The 25,888-nt window shown below is 38.1% G+C and overlaps 1 protein-coding gene across 2 annotated transcripts in view; it reads left to right on the forward strand.

The window, feature by feature from the left end:
• The first annotated feature begins 501 nt into the window (after positions 1 to 501).
• LOC149870672 (N-heparan sulfate sulfotransferase 4) overlaps positions 502 to 25,888 on the forward strand; it is a 179,521-nt gene continuing 154,134 nt past the window's right edge. For both annotated transcript variants that reach the window (XM_090036653.1, XM_090036654.1), the window contains exons 1-3: positions 502 to 900; positions 19,026 to 19,142; positions 24,237 to 25,471. In XM_090036653.1, the coding sequence (XP_089892779.1) occupies positions 24,491 to 25,471 (981 nt within the window). In that variant the 5' untranslated portion in view covers positions 502 to 900; positions 19,026 to 19,142; positions 24,237 to 24,490. The remainder of the gene's footprint in view (positions 901 to 19,025; positions 19,143 to 24,236; positions 25,472 to 25,888) is intronic.

The raw sequence follows: 25,888 nt of genomic DNA on the forward strand, positions 1-25,888 counted from the left end.
TCCTGTTCTACTTTCCACGGTTGTTTCTTTCGCCTACCAGAGACGTATTCTTTCCAGGAAAATCACCCTTTAAACTTTTCATTTTTCCCTCATTTGAGTTACACCTTCAGGTGTGGGTGTCAGAAGCCACTCTAGTATTTCCTCCCCTCTCTCCCCCCCATATTTAACAAAGCCAGGTTGTAAAAGAGGTGGGCCAACTGCACAATGACAGATTATGCAAATCTTCCAGGAGCATCTAATCAATCACTGTGGTGTGAGAGGAATGCAGCTGATCTCTGAATTAGCTTCTATTGGAATGTATTCATGTGTAACATCCCACTGTCTGAATGACATCACAACAGCTTCTAGTCCTTGAAAGTCTTGAGGTTGATTAGCTGAAGGAATTGGCTGTTTCTGCCAATCATAATCCTGCAAAGATGCCGTTATAGTTCCGTAGATATGAGAGAAAGGGAGAGGGAGACTGACTACAGCTAAACAAGAAGCACAGCAGCACAGCACTAGCAGCAGCAGTAGTAGCAGGAGCAGCTGGTATTCGGGTGATTAAATAGTTCTCATAGCCTTTTTGCTGTACTCTGACTGCTCCCTGGTGTAATTCCCACGTCCAAGAAGGAAGCTGCATTTTAACGGTGTGCTGAACAGAGGTTTGAATCATTCCAGCTGGCTGCTTGTTTTGGAAAGGACAGTGTGTGTCTAAATAAAATGTGACTGTGCTGGAAGAGTTCAGTTACTAGGGGCTGAAGCAACCGGAGTCTTCCCGGGATACTGTTCAGGCAGCTGTTATGAATTGAAAACTCTTTCCTAGTTTACCTGGAGCCAAGTGAAGAGATTTGTATAGTGGATGTCTCATTCCCTTACGCTAGACAAACTCAAGTGAAAGGACTAGAGGAATTTCTTCTTTAGGTAAGCTGTTATTCAGTTTGTGCACATACTGGTTCATGAACCTATAGCTTTCTGTGTATGTCCATACATTATACACATGCAACACATGCATGTGTGTGTGTGTAAACTTGAATACATTTATAGATATGAATCAATGTATACATAATGTATTCATATATGTGATTTGCAAAGTGTAGGCAAAGGGGCAAGTTGTATACTGAAAAAATGTTTTATGAAGCTGTCTTTAAGAGATGTGGATTTTTTTTCATTTACAGTTTAAGTTTTTATCTGCTCTGTTTACGTGTAAGTGCTGCAAATGTAAATAGCTGTGTGTCTACTGAGTAACGAATACTTGCCTGTCTGAATGTATAAAAAAGACACAGAACTTAAAATGCTGGAAGTTACGATCGAAAAAGGAATAAGTGACAATCCTCCTGAAGTTGTTCTGAATGCTTTTCTTGTATTGAGTAGCAAACAGTATGCAAAGCTAAGCATAACAAACAAATAAAAAAATGCCAGTGTGAATACATTGCATGGTAATATATTAAAACTGTAACATGTAAAGTACTTACTATGGTAACTAATCCAGAAGGAACCCAAGATCTACAGATTTGTTCTGTTACAGTGGTTTGGTATCCAAACAACATCTGTCTGCAGCATTTAAAACAGCATGAATGTTTATTGTGTGCAAGTACAGATTGTTATAGCTAGCAAGAAAAAAAACAAAGAGCTTGAAGAATAAATGTGTAGTGCCATTGAGTTAGAATGTGAACAAGACAGTATAACATCTTTATCATTCATCTGACACAGTGGCTCCAAGTCACTGCTGTTGGGAATAAACACTCAAAGGAGAAATATTCGTAGAAATGATTAAGTCTCTGCCTACAAACACTATAACTTAATAGTACCAAAAAAGTCAGTCAGAAGATTTATGTACAGTCTCATATACTCTATATACTCTGACATCTTCATACATTCCTGTATCTTTATTTGACAAGTTTAGTAGTTTACCATAGTTCAATTACTCACAATTCAGTTTTCCAGTATTCAGGCATAGTGGATAGAACCTTACTTTGAGCTTAGTCCCATTGGAGTCTATTGGACTAGTCATAAAACAAAGTAGTATTAATTGTGAATAGAGGTATCAGAATCTGGCCTCTAAAATATAGCAGGAGATATACATCTCCATGTTAATAATCTATATTTATTGTCTTTTTCTAATGGCAAGTAATTTGGGCCCAGGTTAATAACATCTTTTTTTTTTTTTTTAGGGCAATAACCATGTGCTTCTCTCATCTTGCCTTTGCATGTCTGTACAGTTTCACCCAGGGTATTTTATTATCAGCTTGAGACTTTCAAATGCACTTTTTAAATTGTTTCCTCAAATGCTACTCAAAAGAAAGCTAATTCTAGAGGGGAAAAAAATCAAGACTTTGCCAAGTTTCACTTAACTCTCAGGAGGTTTTTGGCTTTTAGGTTTCTTCAGCAATTCATCAATTGAAACAATCTAATCCATTTGATTGGATATCTTTTATAATAAAAGTTTTAAATATTGTATATTTTGTCCTCTTTCTTTCTTAGGATTATAGCCATTTCTTTGCTTTCCAAATATGTATTAGTGTCTGACAGTTTTTAGAGGGCAAACCAGTCACATCTTGATGCCAACTTGGCACTAGCTGTTTTTTTGGAAGTCTAGTGAGTAAGGGTTCTTTATACAGTTAACATGGTTGGAGTGAAACAAAGCCAGGGAATTAGATTTAAACATAAATAGAAAACGTGAATCACAGACCAATTGCATATAATTAACTCAGCTTTCTATCCAAATTAAATGTTAACCTCCACTGCAAATTCTGGTAACTCTCATTAAAACTTTATGGATGTCTAGATAATATGGTACCTATTATATAGCTCTGTGTAACAGCATGGATTAGACTTAGTTAATTTGATGATATTTTGGGAATCATGTAATACTGAGCTGCTCTGGCATTCAACTATCATTCTGTGTGAGTGAAAGATCAAAAATGCCAATAGCAAAGACCATTTATTTCAAACTTTATATTACAGGAATCATCATTTCAGTGGCATAATGAATTCCATCATAAAGAACACATGTTAAAAGATTACAAGCTCAGGGTAATAAATATCAGAGAAAAGTTACTAGCAAGCAGTGTCCATCAACTGGAAGTTAGGTAAAAGTGAAAAAACAAACAGGATTTGAAGAACATAACCATGAGCTGCTAAAACATATTTCTTATTTATTTCATTTTTCTGATTTTGTTTCTCTAGAGACACTAATAGGAGAGTGTATCAACAATTTCTTAACCATAAATATGAGATAAAATAGCCATCAGAATCTCCTTCAATTAATCAAGTTCTCATGTATATAATATACATACACATGCTTTTGTGATTGCTATATCACCTATTGCAATGTGCATGCTGCTGCTCCTTTTATCAAATGTGGAAACTGCTCCTTTTCATAATGTTAAAATGCATATCTAACTTTTGGGGAAGGTTATTATACAAACTCCTTGTTTGCTTTCTAAACGTGTAAAATGATAAATATTTCAAACATCATTTTGGATAGACTGAAGAAGGTTATTCGGACTTCAGAAGAAAGCTATATTTATTTTCCAAAGGTCAGAAAATGAACTAAATGAGAGTTTGGGGTGCTCAGAACCTCCCCACAGGATCAGGTGGTCTGCTTTTACCTTAGCCTGCACACATTGAAGAGCAGAGTCTAATTTGTCTATTTGAAAAGACGTTGACTTTCTTGTTTCTGAATCTAGGAAGCAGTTGTGGTACCTTAGGTAAGAAAGGCAGCACATTAGTGACTGGCTAGGATTCAAAACTAGGAAGCTGTGTTTCAGGAAAGTATGTCTTCTGTGCTGGAATTCATTTAAAGTATTATTGAAAAGGGGGGAAAACGCCCTATCCTATATAAGAATGCTTTAAAGTCTCAAAAGCAAGTATTTTCAGGGTAATGTTAGTGGACAAACTGCATAGTTGGGATAAAATTAAACGAGCTTTCAAATGCTGGGTATTCTTCACCCTCACATTTGAAGGCTTGTCTAACTTTATCACAACCATGCAGTCGGGCCAATAAAAGATATCACCCCCCAGAAATCCTTGTCTCTAGTATAATTCCTGGACCAACATGGCTACAACATCACTCCATTACTACCATTTAAAGTCTGAAGAATTCTCATACAGTGATGGTAAACTATTATTTTCCTACTACCAAGATGTCAGTCAAATAAAATGTCTCAGTTTATACAGAAAACCCCCCACCTAGGATAACACTTCTCATCAGAAGAAAAAGTTTCATTATTATCAGTGTTTTAATAGTATTTTGACCTATAGGGAGATGGAAGAAAATGAAATTACACAGGCCAATCCAAAACATTTGCTATGGCTGCTGTTAATAAAAATAATGATAGTGAGGATATAACAGACTCCTCTAAGGAAACTACTAATAATACTATTTGAATTACTATGCTACTAAATTATATGGTAATAGCAAAATACCATAAAAAACATGTCAATATTTGAGCAAGCAAGTCATTTAGATAAAAAATAGTATGATGTATGGGTGCTTTACTTGGAGAGTGGCAGGGAAATACTTAAATCTCTACACCTCCCCTTGGCTATAGGAAGGTCCACAGGTGCCTGCTTCATGTACGCAGATTTGAAGGGCAAGCTGAGGGGAATTAGCTAATTGTCTCTAGGGTACTATAGGAAGGATGAGTCCTGGAAACATAGGGTTGAGCATGCCAGGAGAAGTTAGGGTGAGTGGGTTGCTTCTACACTTTAGAGTTTTGCATTTAACTTGGTTCAGGAAAGCCTGAATTTATGGGTTGCCATTTGGTAGTTAAACCATTCATAATTCTTTCCTTCTTTACATTTGATTCTCAGTTGGTGCATCTACACATCCACTTTCCTGAGGAGTTACATAATTAGCTCCACAGTAAAGCATCACCATCTACCCGTGCAGCAGCATTAGGCCACAGTAAACTAATTAACTCTGCTCTAGGATAATACTTCCTGGAACAAGTACTACCCTATGGTGGAGTTATTTATTCCACTGCAGTTCATGTACAGATGATGGCTGGGGCTGGTTGGGTCACAAGGGTGCTATAGTTGGGGGGAGTGCCTAGCACCCTTGTGCCCTAGCCAGCAGCACACTGACTTGGGGTGCAGCAGCTCTTACCTGACAGTCTGGCCCCTGGGGCTTCCTGCTAGCCAGGGTTATGCCACCTTGGCTCAATGTGCTGCCGTCCCAGGAACACATGTAAATGTTCCACCTAGAGTTTAACCAGAGTTTATTTAGCTGCGCTAACTGCAGGTATAGATGCTTCCAGTGTTGCTAGGAAATAGACTACAAAGGTGTTTAATTCTGCAGATGCACGCAAACATCTTCCTTGTTCTGACCCTATCTAGGAATATGAGGAGGAGTTTGGTTATAAATATAGCTTCCTCAGGTTAAAATGTCACAAAACCAAAACATACATTTCGCAGTTTGAGACCTGTATGCATACATTGGCTAATATGTTGTCCTGGATCATAATCTGACCATAGACTGAAAGTGCACAATTACTTATATTTTTGTATAACTTTATCACTAACTGGGGTGCTACTTTATAAGCAAGAAAAAAAGAACTAGGAATGAAGTATCAGCACAGTAGCAGCATGTGGGGTGGGGAATAGAGGGTATCCTATCAGGTTATAATTACTGTATAACTCCCAGGAGCATGGTGGAAGATGTCTTCCAGGTTGATTTTGCCCCTAAGTGTAAACTTATGGTTTACCACTGGCCAGTCTTCAGCTTTACTTACACACATTTGCTCCCAAGGATGTGTACTACCCAAAAGTTACTAACATATCCCTTTGAGCACTACATACAAGGTATCCTTTCCTGAGTTTGCAAGATGTCTCTTGTCCTGGATATGTCTCTACCCATGAGTATCAACCCCTACTGTGCCAGGCTATCAGTGTAGGGGCTGGCTTTACAACTTTATATGCAAAAGTTTTCAGAGCAATTTAAATCCTGCTAGCTAGGAGACAAGTTTCTACTTAGAAATTAAAGCCTGTCAATCATGATGTATATGCCTGCATCCCCAATTCACTGCCAGGGAGTTGTAAATAACTGTTTGGCACAGAATCTGTGACTCATGACAGAAAAAACCAGACTTCACTGACTGGCAGCATGAGCATCTCAAGGCATTGCTTGCAATGTATTATTTTGTACTGTGATTGTTAGCACCTGCTAAGCCCATATGGATTAACCAAAATTTTCAGAGCAAATTTTGGATAAAAGAAGATGACACAAAGGTATGCTGTATGAGATATGAAACTAAATTTCTGAATGTTTTGGGTCTTAAAAGTACTTTCATCTTTACCACAGCTCCTGGAAAACTGTATTCTATCTACCTATATTTTCTTGCTGTATCAGGGGGTAGGATCCTTCCTTCATTACCAGACAATAAACTGTACCTATAGTGCCATTATAATGACTTATGTATTCCATCTTAAATAGGATCCTTATGTGCATATACATAGTTTGCAATTCTGTACTGCAGAAGGCACTTTATAAATCAATAAGTACTAATATAATAACACATTGTCAGCAGTTAAGGTTCCAAACTGGTTTTGAGTTTCCGTAGGCTTGGTATAAAGTCCTATCCTAAGATCTGGCTGTATTGATGATGTGAGGTGGTAGGGACAGGAGGCAAAGAATCTCATCTGATGCGTATTTTCAACCTAAGCTTTTTTCCCCAGACTTGACTGTTTCCAGGATTTTCTGCTAGGCCTATTATATATATATTTTTGGAAGCAAAATGAAGGATCAAGACCCCCTATGTTAGGTAATGTGGATACACATAATAAAGAAGATAATGTTTGACTCTCAGAACTTTCTGTATCTGTCCCTAGTTGAATCTGTCCCACAGAGACACTCAAACCCACTTCTAGCAGGGTTGGAACTAATGAGATTCAGATGACAGCATGAGTCAGCAGTAATTATTCTGCATATTCAGGATTCTAACTGAAGTAGGTCAGAAAATGCTTTATTACTCTCTTGGAAAATTTTACTTTTAGGCAAAATATTGAAAACTGAAATAATTGGTCCTAAACCAGGAATATTTTGATTCTCAAAATGTCATTTCAGTGCCTCAGGGGATGTAGATTGTGTGTCTCACAATCTGAAATTTAGTCTGATTAGATTTCCTTTTCCAGGGTGCATGGTGGTCTCCCATCTTAGTGGTCACAAGTGGTACACCATGGGAGACTAAATCTAGCTGGGCAGCTTCTTAAACGGAGGAAACTGGGGACATGAAATAACTGAAATATAAGGCTAACTAGGCTATGAAAATTGATATTTTTAACAAAAAGCTTTCAAAATATTAGAAGTGCAAGTTTTTAATGGAATATTCACTTTTTTTTTCAGGAAGCAAGTATTCTTTGTAGGGGAGAAAAGGTTTAGAAAAAAGCTCAACTTCCCTCTAATACAAGTAATCATGCTGATTTTTTTTTACTGACTCTACTTCCAGTCTTTGAATTTGGTATGACTCATCAGAAGAATCTTGAATTTGTATGCAGGTGCTTCAGACTTGCCATCTTGTCACTCGTATAGTTGGGCAGTGAGATTCTAGTTTGGTCTTCACCTGGATGAAAGTGACTTTCCTTATTTACAAAAAAAATTGCTTTACTTTCTTCATCAAAGAAAAACGGTGAAGAATGTAGAGCACAGAAAATTTCTTCCGCAGAACTTGCATTTCCATCAAAAATCTCAGCAGAGATCTTCCCTTTGAGGTACTGACTAAAGTTGCACTCCCACAGAAGCCCAGTTTAACAGTAACAGAAATAAATACATAGAAACTGAAGTATTAATAATAGAAAGAAAAAAAAACAAGTAGCATATGTGCTATTTGGCTGCATATGTAAAAATATGCATTCTGCTTGGTTTTCTTGAAATGGACTATTTTGAAGTAAAGACAATGTGCATTTGTCAAACACATTAAATCAAGATAATTTAGAAGTACAAATTATGCTAAAATTCATTACAGGTAGTGCTCAAATAAGGTAGATACCCTTATCTCCATTTTATTCATGAGAAAAACAGAGACAGAAAAAAATAATTGACTTGTATAAGGCCAGTCAAGTAGTCACTTGCAAAGCTGGGAACAGGAAATGAAGTTCTTAGCTGGTACTCTATCAGTATTTGAGTGATGTTGTAGCTATGATGGTCCAGGAAATATGCAGGAGGCAAGAACATTTTGGGGTGATATCTTTTATTTAGTCCAATTAAAGATAATCTCTCTCTCCCCCACCCCATCTTTGCTTCTCATATATTTCCTGGACCATCACACCAGTATCACTCCAAAACTGTCAGAGCATTGAGGGTATTAAAATTTGCCTTTTGCATTAGAAAATCTACAACACAACAAAAGAATCCAGACTACATGGTAACATCTTCTTCCTATTGTGCAAGAAATATAACATCACTCCAATTTACTGTCTGTAATCTCCAGATAACACACAACTCCAAACATGCAACACAACTCTGCTGTAGAAGCTTGGAACTATACAGTTAGTCCAATAAAAAATATCACCCAAAAAATCCTTGATTCTGACTATCAAATAATTTTCTCTTAATAAGTGAACCACAGGCAATGAAAAAATAAGATACAGAACAAAAATTGTGTTAGCATTTTGCATTATATAAAGCTTTCTTTAACAATTGTGTCTAATTGGAAAGATGTGAAATACTTTAACATATAAAGAGAGACAGTCTGTTGGATACTGACATATTTTAGTACATTACTAATTTTTATATTCTTACTGCCCAGATCAGTTTTACAGACAATTGTAATACTTACACCCACGGGAAGTAAGCTTTTACATCTGAAAGAACTGAAGATAGGAACAAAGGACCAGAATTTGTTGACAATCCAAAAGGCAGCCTTGAATCTGGTGTAATATTATCACTCTGACCTAAAAGTATTCATTGAAAATACATGTAGAAAGACATAATGTGACCTTAACTTCGTGCTTAAAACAACATCATGAAGATAATATTAACTGTTAGATAGAAAGCATTATATTCCAAATAAGATTAAAAACATGGGTTTGATTCTCCTTTTATTTAGATGATTGTCAATTAAAATCCGAAAGATTTACAGGAATGGAAAACTGCTAAGAAAAAAAGATTGAGTCTGATTCATTCTAGTATAACCAAAGTATGCAATATCACCCCTGTTTGAAATCTACAATTCTTTGGCAAGATAGAATGGACAAATTGTTGGTCTCATTTATTTCCTCATTGGACTGTTCCTTAAAATAGCTTTAAAATACAAGTTGAGGTTTCTCTCAGCTAGCCCTATATAATAAGCCTTTCCTGCCCCATCAAATCCTAGCAGAGAAAATGTGTCACATTACAGTAGGGAGAAGTTGGGGGCAAGGCATTAAAAATGACTAAACAAAGGACCATTTGTTGTCCATCAATGAATGTTAAAGCTTCCCTGAGCTTTAATTTTCACTGTGGAAAGAATCTTCCTCTGGCCCTCCAACATACTTTGGAGTATAGTCTGACAAGCTTTTATCTAATTTTCCTGAGGACATGCATGACTGTAAGAATACATATACAAAGCTTTCACTGTCTTGGTTTCAGTAATCCTGGCCCATAGTGACAACAGGTTGTTGCTACTGGACAAGATAGCCTTTATCTAATAAGCTAATGGCCTCAGACTAGTTCTTAACAAGGATGTAACCAAATCAGGCCATCCTTGATACTGGCACTTGTAATAGGGTATATGTACCACAAAACAGGTTATAGAGTGAATATATTGTCCATGGCAGGAAAGGTTCTTTGGGTAGATGAGATATATTTTATTAAACCAACAGAGTAGTTGGAAAAAAAAGTTTCGTCTAATAAAAGATATCACGTCTACCAAAAGAACCTTGCCTGCCTATGTCCTTAGACCAACACAGCTACAGCCAAAAACCTACCTACGTTGCCCATGATGTACAGCAGGAGGTTTTTCAGTAGTCACCCATAATGGGAAATGTTGCTAGGTGTAGATCATTAAACAAGAGAAAATCTACAAATAAAACTTAATGAGTCATTAAGCAGGGAATAAGAGAAGAAAGCTGAGTACATATTGCTGAGTACATAAAGGCTCTAAAGCTGAGTCTTCATAATATTCAAAGTGGACATATTGTACTTATTGAATTCTATTTATATTGAAACCAAAAGACCAGGTTTACTCACCTGGGGTGGAGAAAGGACCTCCTTCCTTGTTGTAGCTGAAACTTTTGTAAAGGCAAAAAGTAATTTTTCAGTAATAACCAGGAAAATCTGTCAATCCTTAGGAAAATTCCAGAACAAATGCAAAGAAATTTGTAGTTACTCAGAGGCTATTGGAACCATAAGTAATACAGTTCTTCTTCTTTTTGTTAGCTTTAATACGTGACTCATTGTCTCATCAAATCCTGATAAATCATCAAAAAAACAGGGTATATAGATAAACTAGTGCTGCTTTTTGAAACTCAGCATTTGCATTACCTGACTTCTGGGATTTCCAAGTTGGCAATGATAGTATTGCGTTAAAGCAGGCCTCCTAACTGAATTAATAAATCATACTACAAAAATGTGATTGTGTTGGCAAAATAATTAAAACAGTAGCTAAAGACAACACAGTAGGCATAATATATATGGACTTAGCAACACGTTTGAAAACATACCTAACAAAACATTTGGAAAAATTAGAATATAAGAAAAAATAAAGCTAGAAGGGATCTCAAGGGGTAACCTAGTCCAAGCCCCTCCTATAGGTAGGATCAATCCCATCTAAATCTTCTCATCCAAGTGTTTGCCTAACCTGTTGTTAAAAACTCGCAAGGATGGAGAAATCACAACCTGTCTTGATAATCTGTTCCAGTGCTTAAACACCCTCATACTTTAAACAGTCCTTCCTAATATCTAGCCTAAATTTCTGATGTTGCAATTTAAGTCCAGTCCCCTGCAGCAACAGAGAATGGTATATTTCTGGACTAGGTAATGCCCGGCGTGGGTGCCAGAGCATGACATGCGAAGGCATTGTGTTTGGCATGTGCACCTTGGGCCGGATGGTGGGGAAGGGGCCAGGGCTGAATTACCACAACAAGGATAGGGCCTCTCATGACTCCCCCTACCTCCGTCATCATCCCCTGGTACAACAACATCTTACAAGTCAAGGTTGCAGGTGTTTTTGGCACTCTGTCCAAAAACGTTGCTGACCCCTGGTCTATCTCCATCTTTTTTCTAATCACCCTTCATATATTTGTTATCAAAGCCACCTTCAATTTTCTCTTTTCTAGACTAAGTAACCCTAGTTCTTTCAAACTTTCCTCATAAATTAAATTAATTTCATTTCCACTGAATAACTAAAACATGGATGGAAAAGTGGCTGAAGAGCCAGGAAACTAGATCACAAAGCTATTGCATCAGAAATGGTTGCTCAGAGGCTGGAGTTTAGATTAGTTTTATTCAATAATTTCACTCAGAAAGAACAGATACATGATAAGCAACATAATAATTCAATCTACAGATTATTTTTAAACAGCAGTGAAAATGGAGAAGTAATATACAAGATCTGATGCTACAGTCACTGTAGACTCAGTGGTTCTACTTCAGGTTCTATTACAGGCTTTTTAAATGATATTTGTACAAGACACCTAGGTCCAAAAATAGACATAGCCACTTAAATATCTTGAGTATTTTGGCTTTATTTGCTCATTTGTAATTCATAGATGACAATAGTTTTCTATTTCATGTAGATGGTGTAAGGTATTTGTAAAACAAGTGGACATTGCTAGATGGAAGGCAACAAATTACTCTGTTGCATCTGCTGGTTTGGTGGTTCAAAGGTTCGAGACAGATTCTCAGTTACTAATCACTTTAAAGGAGTTTGTTTGAATTGCTCAAGAAATAGCTTATATTAAAATCAGTGAGAGACTTACTTAGTCTAGGGATTTAACCAACTTGTGTGTGAACATCAAGACTTATTTCTATATGAATTTACCTGCAGAGCCATTTTATTATATATCAGCAAAGTGAAATTCTCTATTATTTGGTCCTGCTGATGCTACATATAGATTTCTATTCTCATTTCTACACACCTGTTTACCTGAAATTTGTATTAACGCAACTAGGCTAGCGATCAGGAAAGAAGAAAGATTATAACTAAATACTTCACAACTTGGCCTAGAAAAATTAAGGATGTAGATAGCCATCAACAACTGGTGAAAAAGTAATAGAAACTTCAAAGAAATATAGTTAAATATGTGTGATCCGGAGGGTAAAGGAATTGTGTAAGTCGTGGGGTCAGAAATAGTACATAAAAATTTAAGTTGAACATCAAGAAGCTTTCCCAAAAAATGACAAAAGATCCATCATTTGAGTCATTTTAAACTAGCTGGAGAAATGCAATGGGGAACAATACCACATTGGCAGACTGACTAGAGAATGTGCTAGAGTCTGTCAAGATAGAATTGTGTATGTTTTCAAGTTATATTTTCAGGAAAATAAACCCAGTGTCAGACTTTAAGATAATACTGTTCCTCAGCTTTCTGCTAGACTTTTGCAGAAGTCTCCTTTCCATACACCAGGAATTTCAATACACAACTCTCCTTAGTGATGATTATAGTTACCTGTCTAAATACATCAATAAAGAAAAAGAAAAGGCACCTTGATGAGTCAGCAGCTGCAGATTAGTTATGAGTTAATGAGAAAGAACCATAATTTGCTGACCCACTGTTATGACAGCGCAGTTAGAAGATATATCAATGAAGCTGTGGCTTGTGATAAGCCAGTGCTGGATATTAGCATTTTTTTCAGAAATGATTAAAGGAGAAATATCAGGGAGAAATTTTATAAAAATCTTTCTTTAACCAGAAGTCCTTTATTTATTCATAGGAAAGGTATGACATGGTTGTGAGATGTTATCCTTGTCACAAACTATGCCATCAATATGCTTGAAACCAAATCTGAAGGGGCCAGCTGAGGGATGGGTCTTATAATAAATTATATGACCTTCTTTGGTCATGATTTTATGATGGCTCCCACCGACATTTTGAGTGTGACAAACTATTATCTTTGCATGTGTCACTAAGCATCCATCAGAAGTTACTAGATTTTGGCTATTAACAATGCAGGGGTAGATTGGGAGGGGGTGCAGTGACACAGTCACACACTTCCCTTTGGCTGTGCCACATGTCAGTCCTTAGAGCAGGTTCTGTTTAGAACTCCTCCATTCCTAAGCACAGTATATGAGTGCTGCCACTCCTCTTCTCCTTTCTAGTGCTGCTGAATCCAACAGAAAGATGAGGGAGATGAAGGACAGACAGCAGCAGCACTCACCTCCTGGGCTCCAGAGCCATGTGAAACTCATCAGCTGGTGAGCTGAGCTCACTACACATGCATGGAACAGCCAAAAGTGTGTGTGGGTGGGTGGGTGCATGCACATGTACCCCCTGTTCCTGTATCTGCTACTGAAGCAACATAGAAATGAAAAGATTTGTAGTATTCTTCAGGTGCATCTATATGTGTGCTTAGCTGTGCAATAGACTAATTAGCTGTGGTATAAAGCTTCACAGTCTACATGTGTGACACGTTAGGCTACAGCAAATGCATTTTTGCTGCCGTAGTATAGTACCATTGGGACTGGACTATCTTATGGTGGCAAAAATAACTTCACCTAAATGCACATGTAAACACTGACCCTGGTATAAATTACACCCAGCTAGTCCAGCCGGCAGGGGGCCCAACCTCTGCCTGCTGCCTAGCCACACAGCTCTGTTCTTTCATTACTCTCATGCCACAGCCAGCCCCTTTGCTAACCAATGCCATGATGCAGAGCCCAGGGCTGATCCCCTGAACCTGCTGCCAGGGCAAGGCTGCTCCACCCCAGTTCAAACTGCTGCAGTCCTGGGCGCATATGCAGTCCTGGGCACTGCACTCAGGAGCCATTAGCTCTGGTGTAGTTTGTTTATTGCTTTGAATGAATTGAACATTTATATGCATCCTTTGTCTTTCATTGTCACATATATTAACTCAACATCCCTTCCCCCCCCTCTATTCTGAACACATTTTTTAGCAGTATTTCCCACGGTCAGGATTTTTCTTGCGTTTTAGCAAGATTCTTAGTAAGCTCTAAAAGTATATGAAAAATTAGAGCTACTGAAAACTAGGAAGTGGAGTCAAAGGGCACATCCAGCCTAACAGAAACATGCAATATGCAGCACCATAGACCCATCTGTGGAACCACATACTGCATGCGCTGCACATATAGGCGTTCCCCGCACTGCTAATTTGCAGCACAGAGTGGGGGTTTGCACCAGGAGATCTCAGTGTCAAAAAACCCCACAACTATAAAAAGTGGGGTGGCACATGCCGCCCAAAACTGGAGCCTGGCTGGCTGGAGCCACACCGTGGCTGCCAGGCAGGCTCCCTGCTGCCAGATCACTGTGGCTGCAGCCCCAGAGGGCCCCAGGACCCCGTGTGAGTCTTCTGGGGCCAGCCCAGGTGCACCCCTACCTCACTTGGGGTAACGTGCCGCACATCAGAGCACATATGCACAGGTGTTTCCCAAGGACAAGTAGCAATGGCACATATTGTGCTGCTGCTCTTTGTCCCTGGGGAAATGCATGTTCACGCTCATAGAGATGTGCCCAAAAGGGTTAAGTGTTAGTTATTGGTTGTTTCTTGTTGGTCGAGGCATATAATCCTGGAAGTCATCATAAAGTCCACAAGTTTGTACCCATCTGTCATTACATAACACCTGTCACCATCTGTTTTTCAAAAATAGAAGAAATTGTACATTGACTATGGACTCTCCAAATTGCTGAAAACAATTACTAAAATAGGAGAAACAAATTACAAGTGGAGTATGAATTTACATAAGAAAAGCATAGAGAAGAAATAAGGATACCAGAACAGATCTTCAGCTGGTAGAAATTGTCTTAAGGAATCAATTGAAGGCAATAGAGTCCCAATTTTAGCTGAGGAACTGTCTATAGCCAAAAATTTTTGAATTTATGATAGTAAACTTATGGTCAGCCCTGAGGACATCAGTAGACTTTGCCAGCAAAGCCATTTTTTAAATAAAATGTCTAGACAAGTAGTTATGATTAAATCATAAAAACATTGCTTTGGATAAGAATCTAATAATTAGGTACATATATGAAACGTACATATTTCCTGGGCATGGAAATTTCTCTTTTGTGAGATTTCTGGTACTGCCACATATAGACACAGCTAAATCTAGCAAGAGTGGATTCTAAGAAAAATAAATTGTAAATTTACTTCGAATTTCTGATACTGTTCAGAAAAGAGTAGATGAGTGTTTTTCTCTTACTCATAGCAGTTCACTTGTCTTAGTATTGAACTGATAAACAGCAGTGGGGGGGGTTGTCTAAATATGGAAATGTAAGTACTTTTTAAAATCATAAATCGCGTATGAACTGGGTTTCTGTAAGTTTAGAACCATACTGAAACAGGCAGAACAACTTCCACCAGGCTTCTTTTGAGTTCAAGAAAAGGTTCATGCAAGTGCTTTTGTTATTTTATACACTTCTAAGTTCCAACCAGAATTGGACGTTCTAAAATATTGTGTGAAGACTATACCTCTGGATTCTTTCCAAACCAATTAGGCAGAACATCTTCCACAGAGTTATTACATTCTGTCATAGAATGGTGCCTACTTTGGCGAAACTGTCTGAACACATTTTGTGTCAGTAAAGGATAGGAAAAACCCTCACTCCTTCCCACTTATTTTCTTCTTCTTGGTCCTTGGTCGCCTTCTCCAATTTGGCAAGGACTCAGGGGGCTGTGATAGCTTCCATGAATTCTTTACATCTCCAGGTAAGGAATTTCTGGGACTTCTATTCTGCACTGCTGCTGTACCCCCTCTGGATCTACCCCTGCATTTTGAATTGAGTATAGTCCAACCCGAATAGCCAAAAGCTAGTATCATCTGACACATGCAAAGGTAACCGTTTGCTTCACTCAAAACTTCTGAGAGCTAATTTTCTTTCCCTTGTGGGGGATATCTGTGTGAAATTATACAAACAAAAATAACCTTAGAAAACCAAGATCTATTAAATCCACACAAAAATAAACAAAAGAAACAGATTCCTAAAGAGCTCTAGATCTATGCTGTTCCTTAGCTGCAGCTGCCAATTAAAAAAAGGAAGAAAGAAAATCTTACAGATCATGAAGGAAAACCTCTCCCTGGAAGCCTCCTTTAATGTCTAGATACCAGCTCCTCTTTACTGTCCCCAGGACACTCTTTTCAAGCTGTTGTTCTGATAGTCCAGACAGTCCAGACATGTCCAGACAGACCTCTTCTGATACAGGACAGCTATCCCAACCTTCTAAACCATTTTTCTTCAGTCACATATAGATTAGGGCTAAAAAAAATCACACCTTATTTTTTCCCACGATGTACAAGCAATGTTACAATATTTAAATTGCTGGGTTCTATACCAAGCATCTTTAAGAACCTTCCATTTAAGTTTTCTATAAAATGTATCAGTAGAGAGAAATTGTTTTCTAGCAATAAAGTTAGAGTAAAACTTAAAATTTATCTTGTTTTCTTATGCACATATGGGCCACATCTACACAAGATGCTTCCTGTGCAGTAGCTCATTACTACTGTGCAGTGGCTCATTAGTACTGCACAGTAGCATCATGGGACACAAACCATGACACAACACTACCACACAGTAGTAACAAATTACTCTACAGTAGCAACAAGCAGCAATAAGTGTCACCCAGAAGACATGCAGGGACTTTACTGTGAAGTAATGGGCAGTCATTTAGTACTTGGGTATGCAAGTACTAAATGACTGTGCAGTAACAACTACATAGTCAGCATCTCATGTAGATGCAGCCAAGGTGAAATAACTTGCTTTTTAATACCTTTTAGGAAGCCTGGATTCTCACCATAATTTTGAATCAGGGTTCTGAGTCTGGGGAAGGAAGAAGAATGTATCTGAACTGAGATCCAAAACAGGATTTCATCCTCCAGTTCTACATCAAGGATGAGCTTTAAGTCTCACGTCCCAGTACCCCTGAATTTTGGGAGATCTGGAATCTGGATCCAATAGCTGGGAATTAATCATATCATTTGATTTTAAAAAAGGTTTATTTTAAACATTGTACACCTTAAAAATAGAATACCATGTTAGCATCTTAACTTGTAAAAGCTTCACCCATTGTATATCCTGTCACTGCCATCCTTTAATTGGGATGACTCAGTCATTGTTAATAGGCTTTCATGGGTCTTGTTGATGCTGGTGACTTTTGTGTTGTCACTTAAAATTCTGATTTTTTTTTGACAATTTAACAACAGCAGTAGTGTTGGTGTTTTTGCAGTTAAATGAGTAAAAACGTCCTAGTGCCAGGGTAACTTATTTTGTTCAGGGAACTGATATAAGCTACATTTTATATCTACATCTTACATGTTTGCTCTTTTGCTGTGTAAGCTGAATATAGAGTGGAAAGAGACAATGGCTTAGTGTAACCCCATAGAAACTTTTATGGTGGCACAAAAATATCCATGTGTCTTTTTGTGACGTATGCCCACAATTTTTCGCCACACAGTAAATGGCATAAATTAGTTCCACTTTATGGTGATAAATGTTTGTTAGGCTTATAGCAGGAAAGGCTACTGTTGTGCAGATAGGCACTGCTGGAGCTTCAGGGGCCTAATCCTGCACAGCCCAGAGTTTCCCATTCCTATTCCAGGATACAGCCCCTGAAGTCCCAGGAGTGCCTGCTTGAGTCTCTTCATTTGGGATTCCCTGGGTACATATCAGCAATCCTGTGGGGTCCAATCAGTTGATTGGCAGTCTCAGCCCTTTGGCTGTACCAGAGTGCTGACCTCACTTCGGTGTGGTCTCCACAGCACACCTCTGTAAGCAGGAAAACCCTGTGGAATGGACCTCCACTGTCCTTCAAGATGGATGGATGGGACCAGGGGAAAGGTGTGTTTCACACAGTGAAGTAGATCAGCTGTGCCAGGACATTTGCGGGAGTAGCTGTAGCAACAAATATTTTACAGTCACAGACTAGTATGTCAAACTACATTAAGTCAATGGTTTTACTGTTTCTGGGCTAACTAAGATATTACAATAGTAGATTATGAAGAATGTTACAGTGTAGAGTTAAAAGACATGTATAGGTGAAATTCATGCTGTACAGAGAGCCAGCACTATGTCTATTTTGTAAAAATCTACTTAAGACCTATTTTGAGTGAATTTTTGCCTATTTCCCTGACCAAACATAACTATATTTGGAGTTTATCTTGCAAAGTGGAGTACCAGTCAACTTGATCAGAGATGAGGAGTTATAAAACCTTAGAAATGGGTCTCTGAAATGAAGCTGTATCAGTAATTCTACATCTTTTTATGAAATATAGTCTCATTTGGGTATTTATTTCGGCACTACAAGTTTTTGCAGCACTACAGTAGATTAATACAGGGCAGAAATACTCCAAAGAAAAGTTGAAATTCTGAATGCATATAATGCTATTGAACTTTAAGCAGGAGAGTTTCAAAGGCACAAATGGCAGTTAACTCCCAACTATGGCATAGAAAATCTCCCACTAATGGCTAATATAGCTGATTTATTTTCATAAACTTTAATTACTTCACAAGGCTTTTTACTGAACAATATTATCAATTCACATAGCAAGTGTAACATGGTGCACAGGCGTAGAATTTAATCTTCCTCCAAATACCCTTCAAATTACAGTTAGCCAGTTAATAAATATAGATATGTTAGATAATTATTTTAAATATCTTTGTTAATTATATATAAAGATAAATCTATAACATATCTATGTGGGTAACTTTTAAAACATGTATTCAATATTTGTAACCTCTATAATTCATCAGAGGTCCGCATTGGATGGCACTGTATTTTATCAGGAAAGCAAGATGTTAATAAGAAGGCAATTAACCTACTTTTTAAACCTGTAAACTTTAGGACACGGACCATCTTTTTGTTTTGTCTGGCATAATGGCTCATTACTGGGCTTTTAGATGTAACAGTCATAGAGATAATAATGCAATGATCCTTCTCACCAAATTTATTATTTTGACAGTTTATAATTCCAGTATGTAAGAGACTCAACAGGACAAAAAAAAGGAAAAAAATATGAACATGTAACTCCAATAATGTATCTTATCCATCTGGGATACAAATTGGACTAAAAAAGCTGGTAAGTATTAAATTTATTTTTACTATTAAATTCCTTTAGCACTTAAATTCTATTGCTTTTCCACTAAAATCTAAAATAAGGATTTTACCTGCTGGCATAAATTCTGATGACCTTTCTGGACCCAGCTTGATTTGCAGATCTGTTTATTTTGTAAGCTATGTGGTGGATAATAGGTGTTGCCACTCTTTGTTTGGCAAAAGCAAGAAAACATTGCCCTCTAGTGCTAAAAGAAAATACATGATATGAAGTTGAAGAGGCTTTTATTTATTTCTTTTTTTAAGAAAGGTTTTGTTAAAATTATTTTATTTTACAAACAGACTAGTTGCATAACGAGGCTGTAACTTATCAGATTCTGGTGATTTGACAAACCTGCAAAGTCAAGCTTGTGTGTATGTTATCAATATCACTAACATGTAAAAACTGAGATATAGGGTCAGAGAGTGAAAGCATGTCATCTGATGCCTTCTATTTATAACATTTTAATTGCAGCTCTAATGTGTAATGATATGAAGAAAAATACCTACAACTTCAAAGTCAGACAAGCCTCAGGGAAAAATCTTTGCTTATTTTAATAATAATCATGATTATTATCTCAGTAGTTGTGGCAATATTTTATGTACATTAACAATCTACTGTTACATAACCACGTTTTTCTGTCAAGACTTCTGAACAAGAATAAATTGTTACTCTTTCTTGTTACTCTGCTTGTGATTCTCTCACACAAAGCTGTTCAATGTTTCTCCTGCTACTAGAATCCCATGACAGAACTAGGGTATGTCTAGGTTCAATATTAAGATTGATCTAACCAGGCTTAGGTTGTTCAAAACGCCTAATCAAGTAGCATTTGGAGGACTTCAATCACCTGAAAAATGGAAAAGCTGATCTAAAGGTGGTTCATCTGAGGAAGTGAACTAACTTAGATCGAGATCAGGTTAACTCAATCTAAATATGGAGCCTCAGAGCTGGGAAAGCCCAGCCACTCACCCTTCTCTGGAGCTGTGCTACTCCCAACCCCCTTGACTGTGACTAAGCTATTTATAACCCCCTGACCTCCTCCCGCATAGACCTACCAATCCTCTCCTCCCCAGTCATGGACTTGCCAGTCTTCCTTCATCCCACCAATCCCCCGAAGCCATCTCCCCACCCCCACTTCCCCTGACCATCCCCTCACCCTGAGTTACTTACACTGGTTTCCCTACACAGATCCTGGGAGCAGCGAATGGCTGCACATGCCTCTCCTGGTTTTCATTTAAGCAATTTAAAGCAAGCAGTGTGAATGTAGCTGCAAATGACTGTATATAGCAAATGACTGTATATAGCCGATGAAGGAGTCTGAGTTTTATAGCAGCAAGCTTCTAACTCCAAAATATACTGCAGAGAGAATATACTGCATTAGAAAAAGGATGGGCAAAACCCCCCTATGGAATAGGTAGATTCTATTGCCAAATTTTATGGGTCAGATTCTGGTGCCTGTAAATCATGACAGGTAGTTTCTCATTACACATCTGGACTGATTGAGTCAGAATTTAGACCCTAGTTTTGTCTCCCTCTTTAGGTGAGTCCTTTTCTCTCATGAGTTTTGATATCAGAAAAGTACTGTAGTGTCCTAAAAACTGATGTTATCATAAAAAAGTAAAACAGTACTGTCCTTCACATTATGTTTATACTACATACACACTCAGATAATGCTCCTTGAATGGTGTACCAGTGTTAGATAAAATTTAGCATTCAAGTTTTCCTATATATTTTCATTAGATGTCCTCCTCAGCCTTAGAATTAAAGCTCTTTGAGAAACCCAGGACTTTGGTTCTTACCACTCTACAGTCTAGTTCAGTGGTTTCCAACCTTTTTAGACTTGAGGCATGCCAGGATAGATGGGGACATCCTCTCGGAAACTTCTAGCTTTTAGTTTTCATTCTTTTTTTTGCCAACAGAAAAATAATAAAGCAGTTTTTTCCTATTGCAAAGAACTCAGAAAGACCACAACTATGGACTTCTGTGAACACAACTATGGACTTTTATTTGAAATCTCTGGCTGTGTCCCCATAAGTGCGCATGTGGAGATTGCAGTGCCTCAGAGTAGTTTGAGGTGCTGCAAATTGCATGCAACGCATGTGCACCCATTCTCTGTGCTGCTAATTAGGAATGTGGCAGGTTTTTCTGGGAGGTCCTGGTGTAAAAAAAAATGTCATTAAAAAAGTGGTGCGGCACATATGGCAGCAGCGTGTACTGCCTGAAAGGGAGCCTGGCCAGCCAAAACCATGCTCTGGCTGCCGGCCATGTTCTGAGCAACCTCAGTGCCACTCCTGCCCTGGGAGGCCCCCAAACCCCAGGTAAGCCAATCCTACCCCATCTGGGTCACTTTGTTGCATGTCAGAAAGAAATGCATGCCATATGGGGAAATGCACATCCCTACATGTGCACACTTGTCAAGATGCAGCCTCTGGGTTTACCTTGTGAATCATGGTGGAAAACCTAACAGTATTAACAATGTGTGGCACTCCAAGGCACCCTTGAAAGGATCTCAAGGCACCCCAGGGGCACCCTGGTTGAGAATCACTGGTGTAGTCTAATGGATGGCAACATATAAATTAAAATGTTTTAATTCTTAGCACTATAAAGTAGCCCATTGTTTAGAGTCCTTCACTGTTTAAATAGTATAAATAATTCAGAAAAAGAAGTTTCTCATTTCTCCTTATTTAATCGCATAATGCAGAATTAACTGTTTATATTGATTTTACATGTTTTATTTGCAAAAGCAAACCTAAATAACCTCTCTCCTTCAGATATGACTGCAATAGTCTACTATCAAGATTACTTCCTTAATGTTCTAGAAGTATTTGTCCTTCCTGAAGCCAATCTCTGCCTATAAGAATCCTTAAAGTGTGGTCTGTGCCTAATCCACTGTAATAAGCATGTGGAAACTTAATCTTTAAAGTGTCATTATTAATCATGTTAAGACTTTAGAAACGTTGTGTAATTCTTTGTAATTCTAATAAAGAAGACAGAAGGGGGACAGTTCCTGGCCAGCCCCAGGCTGCTCAGGGAAATCCCTGCAGAGACAGGAACTGGCTTGGCCCTACCCCAGAAGTGGAATAGTTTCTCGCCAGTCCCAAACTGCTTGGGGATATCCTTGTGCAGCCTAGAGCTGGCTGGGAGAAGAGCTTTTGTCCAGATCCTGGCTGCACGGTGAAGCACGGAGCTTCTGAGTCCCACTGCTGCTCGGCTCCCCACAAGAGCCAGGATCCGAACAGCACCAGGACAGTTGGGGGTAGGGGGGCAGAAAGCTACCCCATCTGGGTGCTGCTCAGTTCCCAACTTCTTGGGGGATCCAGGAGGTGAGAAGCACCAGGACCAGGGGAATTCCCCATCCCCTATGGCTCCTTAGTGTTGGGGTTAACTGGGAGCAAATTTGCTCCCAGTCAGTGTCTACATATGCACTACTGCTCAGTGGGTGTGTCTACACATGATGCTACATCACCGTAGCAACAAGCTACAGTGACATAGCATCCATGGGCAAAACTCATGACACTGCAGCTACATTGCTGGAGTGATGTGTTCCCCCATTATAGTGCATTGCTACAGCAGTGTAGTGCCTAAAAATAACTCTGCACAGTGTGCATATCACAGAACGGGTTGTTACTGTGCCACCTTTTAATACTTCCAAAAGAAATTATTAAAAGACAGCACAATAACAATGGCGCCATAGCAACATGTGTAGATGCACCCAGTATATACTGCCAAGTTAGTTTGCTACCTGTATTTAGAGGTAGTAGCTAACTGTGCAATAGACTAATTAACTGCCCAATAAATGATGTGCATGTGTAGACACTGACACTTTACTGTGCAGTAGAGTAATCTATTGCCCAGTAAAGTGTCTTGTGTAGATACACCCTCTGCTGGTGCTTCCATTCCATGGACTCAATACACTGTTGCAAATATTTTAACAGGATGTTTTTTATAATACCCTAAAAACTGACAAATCAGGATAACAAAGTAGACCTCTTGTAATAACAGCATGGTTCTATTCTTATCAAGATTTAGAAATAATTCAGTTATCTTAAGTTTCCCTATTTAGAAGGCTATAGTTCGTATAAGGAAAGAGCCACTTAGTGGAACTGTAGTAGTCTGAATCTTAGCCCAACTTTTTATCATTTAGAAGTACTTAAACTATTTGGAGGACTTTGATAACATGGATAATTTAACGTAAGCCTGAAAAATGGAAGGAAAAGAAATCCTGGAAATACTTACATGAGTTATCTTGCTTAAATTGCACAAGAACAAAAGAATATAAATTGAATAAAAAGAAAGTTTTTAAAACATTTTAGTCCATTCCCACTTACCAGTCAGGGTGCAGGTCTACACGAGAGGCTGACTGTGCAGTAGCTTGATACTACTGCACAGTATAGTCTTGTGGCAAAAACCATGCTGAGACACTACTGCACAGTAGTATTAGGCTACTGTGCAGTAGCACCACTGAAAAGCTATTCGCAGGTGCTACTGCATAGTAATTCCGGTTACTGTGTATTTATCTAGTACTTGCTTATCTAAGTACTGAACAAATGCCCAATAACCACTACACAGTAGCATGTAGATATGCCCAGGATGGTGTGTATGGTACACACATTATAATTTTTCTAACACTTTGTCATGACCACTTTCCAATTTCCCCAAAAATGCACCTTGTTACTTGTCAGTCATTGTCTTCTAGGAGAAAGTTTTTCATGATATTTACTCTGTTTTCCTTTTTTTTTGAATTTTATCCCATCACTTGCACTTATTCCTTACTGGAAGAGTAGGGTATCTCGCTAGTAAAAAAAAAAAAAAAAAAAAATAGCAACTGAATGCCAGTATAATTTTATTCAGAGTGTTTTATTTAGATATAGTTCATCATAAGTATTTTGGGGTATTTTCTTAATTGATTTGTTCTGAGTTAAATATACTAAGAAAGCAGCAAGCAATAATCTAATAATGGACTAGCAATTAATTCCCTCTTTCTTCAGATATATTAGTAACATATTTAAGTTACACATTTGTTTTTAATTACTCTGTGGATTTTGTTTTGACTTACTTTAATTTTACCTGTTGTTGCAGATAATGTTAAGAGTCTTCTCCATTGATTATTGGGAACTGCTGTATTCAGAGAAAATCTCTTCCAGTTTAGAGTTCCAGACACTTTGACTTCCAGCTGTAACAATTTCATAACCTCCCCAACACCTTCATAAATGCATTGAAATGGTCACATGAACATGTGGGGAGTGGAACTTGCACCATCTTGTCTCTCTCTAATTATGGCACTTTAGGAGGAGAAAGCCAAAACTAAAAGAAAGGTGAAAGTATTGCAAAAAATGAATCTTACTGTGAAACTTCGTAGAAGTTTCAGAACACTGATCATTCTTTTAGCCACCTTCTGTTTAGTAAGCATAGTCATTTCTGCCTATTACTTATATACAGGCTACAAACAGGAAATGGCCATTGTTGAAGCCACTGGAGAAGCAGAATGTGAGGACCTTAAACTTTTACCTTACAGGTCCATGGAACTGAAAACTGCCAAACCAATTGATCCATCTAAGACTGATCCCACTGTCCTCCTGTTCGTTGAAAGCCAGTACTCCCAGCTTGGGCAAGATATTATAGCCATCCTTGAGTCTAGTAGATTCCAGTACCAAATGGTGATTGCACCTGCAAAAGGTGATATTCCTCCTCTTACAGACAATGGCAAAGGAAAATATACACTTGTTATATATGAAAATATTTTAAAATATGTGTCTATGGACTCATGGAATAGAGAGCTTCTGGAAAAATACTGTGTGGAATACAGTGTTAGCATAATTGGTTTTCATAAAGCCAATGAGAACAGCTCCCCAAGCACTAAACTAAAAGGATTTCCTTTACACCTCTACAATAATGTACCCCTCAAAGACTGTTTTGTAAACCCACAGTCTCCTCTATTGCACATTACCAAAGCACCCAGGGTTGAGATGGGCCAACTGCCTGGGGAAGACTGGACAGTTTTCCAATTTAATCATTCCACCTACCAACCCGTGCTTTTAACAGAATTACAGACTTCCAGGCCTCTCCCTGCATCATTGCCTAAGACTGCACTGTATGCTACAGTAATTCAAGATTTGGGGCTTCATGATGGGATTCAGAGAGTCCTTTTTGGAAATAACTTAACCTTTTGGCTGCACAAGCTGATCTTTATAGACGCCATTTCTTTCCTATCTGGGAAGAAGCTAACATTGTCTTTGGATAGATACATTCTTGTCGACATAGATGACATCTTTGTTGGAAAGGAAGGAACAAGAATGAATATCAATGATGTGAAGGTAAGGCAAAAACTGGAACTACCTTTTCAAATGGATGTATTTTTGATTGAGACATTTTGAGAGAGTACCATTTTCTGAGCTTATCTAAGTTAAAAGGAAAGACAACAGGCTTGGAAACCTTGGTCTGAATCTTGCTACACTACATAAGGCATGATTAACCAGTCTAATGCATGATCCACATAATCACATCTCCCGCCATGCACTTATAGCATGGCAGGAGGTGCAATTCTGTGACTTATGCATTAGATCTCACCTTTACCTGCATGTGTAGAGGTGCCCATATATATATATATACTATATATGTATAATATATAATATATTATACATATGTATAATACATATATATATACACATATATATGCATACATATGAATATTCCTATAATTTATAAGAGCAATTCTGGTTATAATCCTAGTT

Source organism: Crocodylus siamensis, chromosome 2, assembly GCF_052110815.1.
Source record: "Crocodylus siamensis isolate JL-2025a chromosome 2, ASM5211081v1, whole genome shotgun sequence".
Lineage (NCBI taxonomy): Eukaryota > Metazoa > Chordata > Crocodylia > Crocodylidae > Crocodylus > Crocodylus siamensis.